Source organism: Gallus gallus, chromosome 1, assembly GCF_016699485.2.
Source record: "Gallus gallus isolate bGalGal1 chromosome 1, bGalGal1.mat.broiler.GRCg7b, whole genome shotgun sequence".
NCBI classification, from domain to species: Eukaryota; Metazoa; Chordata; class Aves; order Galliformes; family Phasianidae; genus Gallus; species Gallus gallus.
The window spans coordinates 21,926,536-21,939,594 of record NC_052532.1 but is presented as its reverse complement, the minus strand read 5'-3'; the positions used below and the strand labels follow the sequence as shown (position 1 = coordinate 21,939,594).

General features: G+C 34.2%; 1 protein-coding gene across 6 annotated transcripts in view; it reads right to left on the bottom strand.

Annotated features, from left to right (window-relative positions):
* Positions 1-13,059, bottom strand: part of POT1 (protection of telomeres 1) — a 67,261-nt gene that overhangs the window by 38,653 nt on the left and 15,549 nt on the right. For 5 of the 6 annotated variants that reach the window (XM_025147065.3, XM_015280911.4, XM_025147062.3 and 2 more), the window contains 4 exon segments: positions 12,272-12,382; positions 11,406-11,453; positions 10,066-10,180; positions 167-297 (listed from right to left, as the gene is read on the bottom strand). In XM_025147065.3, the coding sequence (XP_025002833.2) occupies positions 167-297; positions 10,066-10,180; positions 11,406-11,453; positions 12,272-12,382 (405 nt within the window). 6 annotated transcript variants of the gene reach the window in all.

Genomic DNA, 13,059 nt, shown 5'->3' with positions numbered 1-13,059 from the left:
CATACACCATAACCACAGCTCAGTTTTATCAACTGATTGTCTTATCCTCTACTTCCATATGTGAGTTTCAAGATATGAAGAACTAAATTCTTCCCACAGTTCTCTCATTGCAAAACAAAAAAAACCCTAAGCACATTAAAAACAGAACAAAACACCCAGTACCTACCTTTACTCTATGAAATCTAACAATATCTCCGTTTTTGTAAATTTTTGGTAGAGAATCTAGATTTCCATTGAAAAGAGTGCATGTTAACTTCACATTCGATTGGTCCACAAGTGTTACAACTGAGCAGTAATCTGTAAAATATGAAAGTGTTTGAATGAATAACAGACATTATATAAGTTATTAGTACACAGATGTTATAGTTGGAATGAACAATCATACAGACAAATCTTTTCTGCTATCATCTCTGTCATTCTCCCAAAGTTAAAGAAGCAGAACAACTGGCATGTAGCCCACCTTGCAAGTAATTAGCGCAAGTAACTGAAAACAAAATGTGTGGTTAAGCACAGGTCTGTGAGTCAGGAGTACACAAAACATTTTCTCCAGTACTTGACAGGCTTGTTATTTTCTTAAACCTCCAATGATTTTCTTTATAAAATGAGGATCTGTGTATGTCCACTTATCCAATTCTTTTCAAAGACTTTTGTTTTCACTATCTTCTGAAGATGCAATGAGTTCTACAAGTTTTGGAAGCAAATTAAAGCATAAGTTATTTGGCTTTAACTTTGCCCAAAATATGCAAACGAGGTATTTTCTGCAAGGACACAGTCACAAGGTATTTATTAGAAAGTATAGTGAGAATGTGAAAGGTGCCCTTTTAAAGGTAAACGTTCATAACAGAATTTTATTTATGACCCACAAAATCAAATTCAAAGCAAGCAAATATGACAGAAAACAGTCCAGTACAAGACAGTAATTACAGATGACACGAAAAAAACCTCTATTTTCCATTTCACATTAAAGAATACGTATTCTTTCATGTCATATGTGAAGTACTAAGAGTGTAGCTGCTCTTTCTTGGTACGGTAGCGGGTTAACTTTCCCGAGGACTTTTCAAACACTCAATATTAACTCAGCTATATGTTCAGAACCTCAAACATTTGCTAATCTCATCCTAATTAGTTTTAATCAAGAAGATGGAGTACTTTTCCTTTGGTTATTTACTATGCTGGCATTTACTGAAACTTACAGTTCAGGGCAAAATTACAACTTCTTAAGCAGATAAATAATTGTAGAACATTGCATCCTAACCTATTATTTTTAACTATACATTAAGGTACACAACATTTTGGCTTTAATAAAGCTAGCAAAAATCCTTGAGCAGAAAGTATACTTTTTAGGCATTAAATTAACAGTAATAAATCATTTACAGTTTAAAGCTTCTAAATATGGAACTTTAAAGTTTGAACTGAAAGGAGATTGGAGCTACAAGGAGAGATGATGAGTGAAGATGAACTTGGGAAAGGTGAATAAAACACCTCTTCCTTAAGAGTTTAAATGTCTGTCTTCTTTGTTTCTCAATATCTGAAACAGTAATTAAATGTTTATGTAAAGTGGTAATGAATTACATTCCCCCAGCTCTCAAAAGGTTAAAAAAAAAAAAAAAGAAATCCCACCTTCCTTTTAGCTATAATTCTATGTGGTAGTCAGCAATAATGACACTAAACCAGTTTGCTTGTCTGGGAACTGAACAAAGACGCTGTAAGCATTAAAACAAAGCTGATAAAATCCCCATCATTCTTCTTCTTCTTTTTTTTATAAAGATACAAACATAAATAAATTGTTCCTAGACAGCTTTGAAAAAGAGAAAACTATCTGTCTGCTAAAACTGACACATTAGTATAATGTAAAAACTACAGGAATGCAGTCAAAAGGGGATGATTGTCATGTATAAATTCAAAATGAAAAATTCCCCAAACTTGAAGACAACAGTTATGTTAGACTGAATTAGAATACGTGGTTGTTTGTACACTTACTGTGCCTTCAAAAGAAATACTCCACTGTATCCAGCAAATACATCCTTAAATCTTACTACCATTTAAGCTTATAAGTTTAAATTCTCCGTTGATCTGAACAACTGTTCAAAGAACAAAAATCACTGAAGGCTTACTAAGATAAAAATCTAATTTTCCTACAGAAATAAAAATTGATGTATTTACGTAAAAATGGATGCTCCTCTTCCTCTCAAATATTTTCTCAACACTGAAATTCTGATCTGTTGCACTTCTAGGTTGCTAAGCATTGTTCTCCCACAAAAGACAGAAGGTCAAGTATTATGTATCATCTAACCTAATATTCTGTGCTAGGATAAGTAGATATGAATAAAGTATAGCCAGTGGCTGATATGAAACTGTAAGTATTTACTACCGTTATCCAAATACTGATTATTTTATTTCTCTGGGTTAAGTTTAACAGGTCAGAAGCACAGAGACAAGGGCAAAATCAGCTATAAAGAAGGAAAACTTATGGTTCACTGATTTACAGTTCTGTAAAGATACACGATAACACATTACAATGCATGGATATAATTCAACAAAGGAATCCAAAGTGAAATATCAAGCCCACACCACACTAGAATTGTTGCTACTGTTTGAAGCTGTGATTGTACGCCCCAGTCAGTTTCATACATGTGCACCTACCTATTTAAGGCGGGAGGGGGGCTTGGGGGGCGGGGCTTGGGGGGGCAGGGGGGAGTGAACATATTTCCTCCATTTTCTCTGCAACTAGCACACCCTGAAGATCAGTATCCTTCCTACTCCAAACAGTATAAAATATTGCACTTTAAACAGTCAGGAAAGACCTTCTACATAATATAGGTTCTCTGCTTTTGTGATTATAGTCTTCCATTCTCAAGAAGGACCTCAAAACACCAATTCTACAATAAACCTAATTAAATTTCTTCAAGAACAAAGCATAAAGACTGATTTTCTTTTAAGGAAATCCTCAGCCAGCAATTCTTTTTTGAAGGTGAACAAATAATAAGTCATCTGCCTTTCCTTTTCCATATAGAACATGAAAATTACTTTCTGCTTTCCAGGACAGTATGAATTCAGTGACTGAATTCACTTCTCTGTACAAATGGTAAGTCAAACTCTAAATAGAACTGATGAATTTAAATAATGAAATAGTGTCCTAGTGTCAGATGAAACATCATCATAAATGTAATTGCTCAAACTGTTTTTTTTATTATTTTATTGTTTTTATAACATACTTTCCAACGAAGAAAAACTCCTCAGTTACCAAACTACCAGAAAAAGCAGTTTACATACTGGGGACAAATTTATTTGATTAGGTAAATTTACCCCACTGATAACATCCCTTATAGGAAGTTTCACCACTGGTAATTTACTTACAACACTTTGGTTTAAAAATACGACAACTAAGTGAAGTGTATGAAGAGCATGAATGTCTTCCCTAGCTGCAGATTCACAGATCCCTTAAGCAGAGGCACAGCCCTTCCATCTGTACTGCACCCCTTCTTGGATCTTAAGCTTGCCTTGCAGCTTGTGGATGCACAGGAGAGGGAGTGTGAATACTCTGAGAGTTCAGAGACTTAAGAAAAATAGGAGGATAAGACAAACTGCAGCATTCAGCTGCAGGGTTCAGACAGACAGGTGTACTGACCAGCCCTGTTTTACATGCGGCCCTTTTACACTCTTTTCTATCAGTCTGGGGTCTCCAATTCACAATCTGATCAGGAGCAAGTGATGCTAGAAGTGGTGCCTGTAGCTTTTTAGTCTGCCAGTTAGTGACTGAGGTTAGTTCCTTGAGACTGTCTCCCAGACAAGACATTCCCATGTTCTCATAGGCTCTCATAAATCAGTGTGGCTGACCACACTCGGTTCACTGCCTCTCTGCCTTATTGTACTTACTGACTCACAAAAGGGCCCTGGACCAGATATCTTTCAAAAAGCAGGCAAAACAGATCTAAAGCTCAGCACGTTTATATACTACAAAAGAAAGCTTTAACCTTTTGAAATGCTTTAACTTGCTTGATGTACACCCCCATATTTGGAGATACTCAAAAGCCATCCAGACATGGTCCTGGGCAAGCAGCTTTAGGTAGCTTGATTGGGAAGACATGTTGGATAAGATGACCTTCGGAGGTCCCTTCTCACCACAGCTGTTTTGTGATGGTTGAAGATTTCTGTTAAGCATTATAGGGAATGCTGAACAATTCAGTTAATTTCTTCAATGTGATTAAGTGCTAATTGGCTTGGAGTTTTATTACATACCAAAAAAACTTCTGGTGTTCCTGACTGAAGTCCTTAATGAAAAAAAGCCATAGATGCATAAAATCTAAGCTGTTAAAAGACTTACCAATTGTTACTTGCATATTTTACCACATCCAGATCAACAACATTTTAAATAGTAAAGGATTTAAACTGTTTTGAAAGTAAATCCAAAGTATCGACAGCTGTTTACTGGCTGAATTTTCCTAACAAAATGAATACAGAAATCATTCTTGAACAGTGCAAACAAATTTAGAATTTCAACAGTTCAGGATCTGCATACCAAAATCAGTTCTTTTTATGAACAAAACGATGATGGAACGAGTCTCTTAGCTATTAAAAGTATAACTGAATTTTTAAGAAAGTCTGAAATAAAAGCCAGTCACCTGTGGCATAGCAGAATTACTTTTCCAGGAACTGAAATTGTCCTAATGTGTAAAATCATGAGAACTATATGAGAGGCAAGCTTATTGTTTTACAGATCTGTAGTCTTGTAAGATCAAAAAATTACAAGTGAACAGGGAAAAGGAAAGAGAGGGAGGAATCATTAAGGCAGCATGAATGCTGCCACAATTCAAGTTGTTGCCTTCAGTCATAACTATTAGGCTCTACAATATCTGCTTTCAGTAAAAGACAAGGACTTCAGAGTTGCATTGTGTCTGCAAACACCCAGAGCAAAATTTAAACTCTGAACTTCTAAATAAGCAAGTTCTATACTGTTCAGTTAACCTACAAGGACGCTTGTAATCCCTCAGAATTGGCACTTATTAAAATAACAAGGAGAGAGAAGCCACGTTTGGTTTAAATAGGAAGTACAGAATGAACCGTCTGCCTTACACGCTCCCCATACTCTTTTAGACTACTCGTTAAGGCTCTTTCAAAACACAATTACTTTGACTTGTTAAAGTAATTTTACAAGACGAAGTCTTTCTTGTTAAAAAAACAAACAAAACAACACAACTGTGTAGCGTAACAGCTTTTACAAAAAAATTTTAGGAAAGGAAAGGAATTCATTACTATCACAAGGGCCATCTGAAAAATCAGTAAAATTCCAAGTCAGCATCAATAGTAAGTGACATTAGCAATATGGAGGGTGCTAACCTCCAAGCTTCTGGGCCCTAACTTAAAATAGCATGAAACATGAATGTATTGTCTCTGTAATTTTAACAGTCACTGAAAAGCCCAAGTTTCCTCAACTGCTATGACAACTCAAGTTTGCTCTCTACATTATAGTTCTCGTTTTATAAAATGAATTAGTATTTGTACTCCTCTTTGGACGATTACAGTAGTAATTAGCATGCTCAGAAAGACAGCACTCTGCACAGAGTACCAATACCAGCAAAAAAAAAAAGCAGTTTCACTTACTGTCTTAAGAAAAACCAGAACTGCAGCAAAAGCTTTGTAAAAAGGCAATTCAGTACTTACTGATTAAATGCATTTATTTTGGTTTTATTTAGGACTTCAGTAGTTCATAACAAATATGCTCATAAAATCAATGTTAAAGGTAGAAAGCATTGATCAAATTATGAATCCCCTCTTGGTCAACTGCGCATATATTCACAAACCTCCGAGTTTACAAAATCGATTATCCTGGATCAATAACTTCTTCTCACAAAAATGATAAAAAGGTTGCTGGTAAGGAACGACTTCAGAGATTACCTTCTGCTTCTTATATTGCAATACTAAAAAAAGATCTTTCTGTAGCAAACTATTCCCTCTTCAAAAATACACCAATCATGAATACTGTTTTCAAGTGTTACTGAGAACAGTCTAAAACTGAACACCCAAACCAGCTAAATACGTGCAATAAGACAGGGGAAGCAAAACAATACATATAAATGTATGAAGTACTTGTGAACATACATATATTATGCACATATTTCCAAAATATACACAGAAACACATTGATACTGTTGACATCCAAACTAAATAATCAAATGGAAGATATTTTAATGCAGCTTATTTGTAGCGTGGCACTGCACTTAAGAGGTACTCAAACACTTAGTAACGAGATGCATCTGGCTAAATGGATGCTTTATTGCCAGCATTTGCAAATAGTGTATCAAAGCAAATATCTTGAGATTCCTTTCTTTCTACTTAACTGTTAGTTTTTCCTTTCCTCTCAACAAATTAAGAAAATACTTTCAATATTAGATGGTAGATTAGATGATTAAAAAAAGAAATGCATATAAATCACTGTGAACGTGAGGGAAAAGAGTATTACTCTCAGCATTGGCTCCAAAAAATTAAACTATATATATATTTTTTATTAATATATACATATATTTATGTCTTCAACTGCTTTCATTCTGTTCTGAAAAAAAAATTAACTCCTCAAAGCAATAGATTTGGAAAAAAAAACCCATGATATTTTAGAGTAAATAATGAAACTATGGCAAATCTAACTCTGAATCTCCTTCCTCACAAATAGACAACAGAATAGTCTGATTCATTTGCAGTAACAGTAATCTATACAGTGAACATTTAATTATAGTTTTATAAAATGACAAGACTAAATTGGGCACCACTTGCTTTCAGTGCGAACAGGAAGCAAAGCTTCAGCTTTAGGCTCTAATACATGTAAGGAGAAATGTATCTAGGGGAATATTCATGTAGTGACTAAAGATCCAGATGGATGAAGCAAGAGTGGCTCTACCACCCACACTTCCAGCAGGGACCAGCTTAAAGCTATATGATTCCATTAGCACTGTGTCAGAAATAGAAGGTATTAGTGCAGGACTGTGACAGACCTAATGTGACTATAGAATTTTCTGACAAGAGCTATTTCATGCCTTGGCAACTCAGAGCAATCAAAGCATTCTACACCTTCTCAAGCAGATTCAACCCTGGATCATGCAAAAATTGAAATACTTAACCCAGTAAAGAACATTTTTACACAACAACCAAAATCAATTAAAACTGTTCTAGAGATTTTCATGATAAAATATGAAATGAATCACAACTGCAACAGTAAGAAAACTCACAGTAAGTAAAGCAGTTTACAAAACACTACAGAAGAACCTTCAAGAAAGAAGTCCACCCATTTCCAGATGTATGAAGTTTGTAGAGTCTTATAAGGATCTGAAACTATCCAGGAAGAATATGAAAATTTAGTAATTTCAAAAAACAGTCTCCCTATATAATCTGTTTTTTCCTCATATTAGTTAACTATCTACCTTTAAAACAAAACAACAAAAAAACCTCTGTATATAAATGCAATATATATTTAAAAAAAAAAAAGTTAAGACCTGTGCTGAAATGTGATCTTTGAACTGCTGTATTATGGTTCACTGAAGGTGATGAAAAAAAACAACAACTGGGTATAATAAACAATTTCTGCCTTTTTTTTTTTTTTTGAGTGAAGGCACAGAACACAAAACTCAGCTGTTCTATTACTATGCCATGAGATACACTTACAAAACGTGCTGACAGACTTAAACATAACCAGATCTTCTCTATATGCAATATACTTCATCCATATACTGGAGTTGTTTCATCTCTCAGTCCTTGTTTCTTCTTAAAAATGACATTAAATTATTCAAGTTATTCTTTCCTTTACTCTCGCCTTAAATTAACTTTTTTTTTTTTGTCTTTAAGCAATGTATTAGAGTGTAAGTAATGTTAAGATGCTGCCTCAGCTTTAGTTTTTTCTCCTCCCTCTCTTCCTCCTTTAAAATAAAGTTACAGAAAGAGAGAGCATACAAAAAACAAATCACATTTGTTAAAAAATATATATATTGAGAATTTATATATATGCATATATGTATACATATAATATACATATATAAAATCAAGAGTACTTTCAAGCTAAACAGGAAATAAGAACATTTACTTTTCTAATGGGCTGGTATAGAGTACTTTACACATCAGCACTTTGAAAACACTGATACTTTTCAAGTGGTCTGATGGAACGTGTAATTCCACAGTGTAACTTCTGTGTTGTCATACATATCATTAAGTACAAGTACAAACTGTCACATGCTTACCACGGATAACTGTACTAAGTTTACCTCTTGTCAAAACGTGCAAGGTAATTGCTCTCTTCCATAAAAATAAGACTGACATCTTGTCTTTCTCCCAACTACCAGCAGTTGATGGAGTATCTGCTATTGCATGGTGGAACGTTTCAGTTGCCTGCTGCCTTGAACTACTATGTAGAACAAGTCTTAAAAGGTCCACAGACCTCTTTGATGTGAAGGTTACTTGCAGACTATGACAAGAACCAGCACTTCTTGGCAAGGTGGTACATACTGCTCCTGGACAAATGACTTCCCCCAACACCACACACGCTTTCCAATTACTGGATCACACACACTTGTAGCTATGAAACCTAAAAGAATCTTGCAAGAGTGATTCCCCCACAATAATTTGTCTCAAATTGGAGTCTAAGTATGCATACACAATAAATTCTATAACATAACATCCTTTGTGTGGGAAGACAGTAGCTTGAATTTATTATTTAAATTTATTTTCTTTCATCTGCCTTAGAGAGCTATACTTGCAAAAAACAGCATCATCAAGCGTAATGTCTTACGAAGTCCATTTCAAGCAATCTTTCAGCTCTGTGTGTTTTTAAACAAATCTGTAAGGCTTGTTTTACAGAGGCACTGCTTTACAATTATTTCTTCTGTCAATCACTAAGCGATACTAGAAACCAAAGCTGGCCTTTCAGTTGGTTTGATGAAGTTTTAACAATTATTTCAACAAATAAATTATAAAAAGAAAATTAGAATGCTTAAGAGAAGAGGGGAGGTAACCTGCCACCGCTGGCATTGTAAAGAAAACATTTTTCACAACCAGAAAAAATTAAGATGTATATAATATTGTTTCTCAGAAAACATAACTCACTGCTCAAATAGCTGAATTTAATCAGACTTTGGGCCAGGGGTTCTAATTGTAACATCAGGCTGCATTCATCAACCATTCAGAAAATGAGAACTGTCTGCAGATCAGTAAATCTAAAAAAGTAATTACTAAATTAAAATGAATATTAAGATATCTAAACATAGTGAAGATTAAACAGATATTCCTAGTTGTTTTTCTAGATATGTACAAAAATTTAATAGGCTTGCATTATGAAACCATAATATTGCCACCCAAAATCAATAGATTATTCTCCAAATGCCTTCTTCCCTCTCTACTACATGACCCCATATACAATGTGCTGAAAAAGAAGAGAGTAACTGGAAGATAACATTTTTTTTTCTTCACATGCAATACAAGGGAAGTTTTTAGAACTGATAAAATGTGAAAAAGTGAAACTGTTTGTTTCTTACTACACAAATTGAAAATTGACTTTCATCTGAAGTATTTGCAGTATATAATTTTCTTTAATAGGTTTTGTGTATAAACAACTATGTAAAATAATCATTTTTATATTCTTAAGAGGACAAAAATACATGCACTGTATTTGCTACAAAACAGATGGACCATCACTTGTCCTTTTCCTAAATGAACATCTATTTTTAAATGCTAATGCTTAAAATTAGATTGACTATGTTCTTCAGATTCGTTTTTTGTTTCACAGTTCTTTTGAGCAATACTACTGCCTCATCAACATTTCTTAAGAATGCAGGGAATGGTTTTCTAGGAGCAAATTTTGTCGTCTGCCTGATAAATATTTACTTTGCTTGCTATCTGCACCAGTCTGCCTAAACTGGCTCAGATATCCATTACTTATTCTATTGTCTTGATGTCATCTGAGAACCACAGCCAAAGGATCACCAGACTTCTGTGGTCAATTTTAACAGAAATAACTATGAAATTAATTCTATGAAAACAGTTCTATTTGAAGGAAGAGATTTTAAATTTTTTGAAAGTAGTACATACCTGTTCCTTTGCTTATGTAAGGAGGCTTGAAGAATTTCACAATGCCGTACAAATTCACTACAGTTCCATCTTTAAGGCAATTCAAAGGAGTATACACATATTTTGGTGCAACAGACTAGAAAGGTACGGTAAAATCAGGGGACGGAAGAAAAAAATTATGCAAACGTTCACCTAGAATTCTGTGCTTTTAACACCATTCAGACTCAGATACGTTTTTAATTTGTCTTAATAACTAAAAGTTACCTATTCTTTTCCTAGCTTATTCACTTAAGATTTTCTAAATGTTATTTAGAATTTTATTCATTCATTCACAGACAAAAGAGCATACCTCATTCCATTTCTTCTGTGAAATATTTCTTACAACAAACTAGTCAGCCAGTAGGGGCAAGTAAGATACAGAAGTGGAGACAAATGAATAAGAAAATTAAAAGTCATCACAATAATGTGATTTTTTTACTGGCTGGTATTAACATACCCATCCAAATGGCTTTCTAAAGCCATAAATCACTTTAAAATTATTATTGGTAGCATCACTGCACAGAATAACCACTTTGGGCATCTTACCTCTCACAGTTATTGCATAAGTTTATACTGTAATAGCACACTTGTCAGAGGATTAAAAGAAATCAAGGACTAATTTCTACTACCTAAGGAGATCTTCTCACCTTACGATTACAGAACATGACTCTCTTAAAAAACACAAACTCTTCAAACTCTTCAAAGTTTGTGAACTTTGAGAGTTTTTGCTAACTGTATCATGGAAATAAATAAAACTCTCAGATTATTAATACAAAGTCAAGCTGTGTTATCTTCAGTACTAAATCTTTAATCTGATGATAAAGAACAATTAAATTTCATATATCAAATTTTAGGCCTTTAATGTACTACTTTCCCATAGAAGTGCAATTTAGATAGGTACAGGCTTGTTCCTAACAGAAACCAAAAGAAATGTTAAAACACAAAGTCAGATTTTAATCAAAGGAAGATCAACTTAAAAAATATATATATATATACACATATATACACACACACACACCTCCTCTGGTATGGAAGGTACCTTATTACTTCACATTTCCTAAGCCAATGTTCAGCCTATTTTGAGAACTGGTCAGAAACTATACCACGGAAATACTACTTTTGCATATTTCATTCTGTCTTCTAGGCATGTCATCTGTAGAAACAAATGACAAACAAGTGCCTGCTGGAATAGGAGCATGGATGTAAAATAGGAAAGAAAAAGAATTCTACATATTCTTATTTACATGCAGTTAGCCTGATATTAAAAATATCCTGAATTAAAAAATTACCCTGGTTAAAAAATACCCTGAATATAAACTCACTGGAGATGTAGCTTCTGAAAAAGGAGTTATGCTTGGCTGAGTACAAATCTGAGAAGAAAAAAAGAAACAAACACAAACTTAACTGATTACAAAAATGAAGGCAGTACAGATATTGTAACATTTGATACAGCTGCAGCAATAAACACTTTTGCTATTGGAATCACCTCTGAATCTACTAAAACTTTATTCTACACAATAAACAATATCTGATCTGATTATACTCAGACACAAGTAACTTTAAACAACACAGCTTCTGAAGCAGAAACCCCTCTCGCACCGTTTATGTTATATGCATTATTGCCTTCCATTATGTGCAAGAACAGTTCAGAAAGTTCTAAGGAGCTATCTCAAGCTAACTAATGCCAAATTCCTGCAATCAACAAGTAGAAATTTACTTTGAAGATCAAGATAATTTGGATCTGGCAACACCTTGCATCACTTCTATATCATATACTTTGACACTGAGCACTTCCACAGACACTGTAGTCTTAGTCATCTACTACAAAATGTTATTTGCTGCCATGGACTATTCTGTACAGAGTATTATCATAAAGGATTTTCAAGCACACAATCCCCATCCAGACCTTTCAGAATCTTGGGCAGAAAGGATAACACCCATTCTCGTCCATCAGAGATAAATACAGATGTTTCTTTCAGTTACACTACTTTGACAAAATGGTTGGAAGCAGGTATTACATAATTGTAGGCACACACACAAATGTGTCCAGACCATTTCCTCATGATCATGCTGCCATAATCTGCAGTACTTTGAATTCTAATAGATTTTTTTCCACACTGTAAAGCAAAATTTTAATGATGGTACTTAGAAAAAAAAGAGTTAAAAAAACATCTAGGCGCCCACTTACAAAAATGGCTGATCCAGATTCTTCAGACACCTGCAAGTGGCAAGCATGTCTACCATCTTCTCTTGCTGTAGGTGATTCGGCCACCTTAAATCCAGCAACTATGAAGGTGTCCTATGGAGACAGGTGGTAAACAGATAAGTGCAGTGCATGGCATTATGTTTAAAAGAGGATTTAATGTCAAATTTCACTCTCAAGTCTTAAGACATTCTAAAAAAAAAAAAAATCCAAACGTTGTCTTTAATTTCCTGTATGTAGCAATTCTACCCTAATTCTAATTCAAAGAGAATCATTACCCTTTGAATATACTGAACACTGACTCTTTCCTGCATAAAATTAACTAAACTAAAAAAAGCAGTCACATATCTGATTAATACTGAGAAAACATTCCTGTCTTAGTAGTTGGTTGTTACTGTATTATAGCCACACTATAAATAAAGTGTCTTGTAGATACTTTCAATTTAGTTGCATTAATATCCTCCAATTTATTCCTTAGGGGTCCAACAGTTAAGTAAATGACTAGATTTTGGGTAGCAAAAGAGATACTACAAACTTCTGTGGTGTCCCCATTAATCTTCTGGCACAAGAAGCAAATCCATTTGCTGCTGTATGTTCACTCTGGTATAAAATTCCTCACACATCACAAAACAAAGAAGAAAAAGCATTACTTAAGCAGTAAAAGATTTAAGTTCCTGCAGAAGCTCACCTTTTAGTAGCAACCTTACGAAAAAAAATAATAAAAAGAGAGAAGACAGATGAAGGAAAATACATTTAGGAGATAGACATGATAA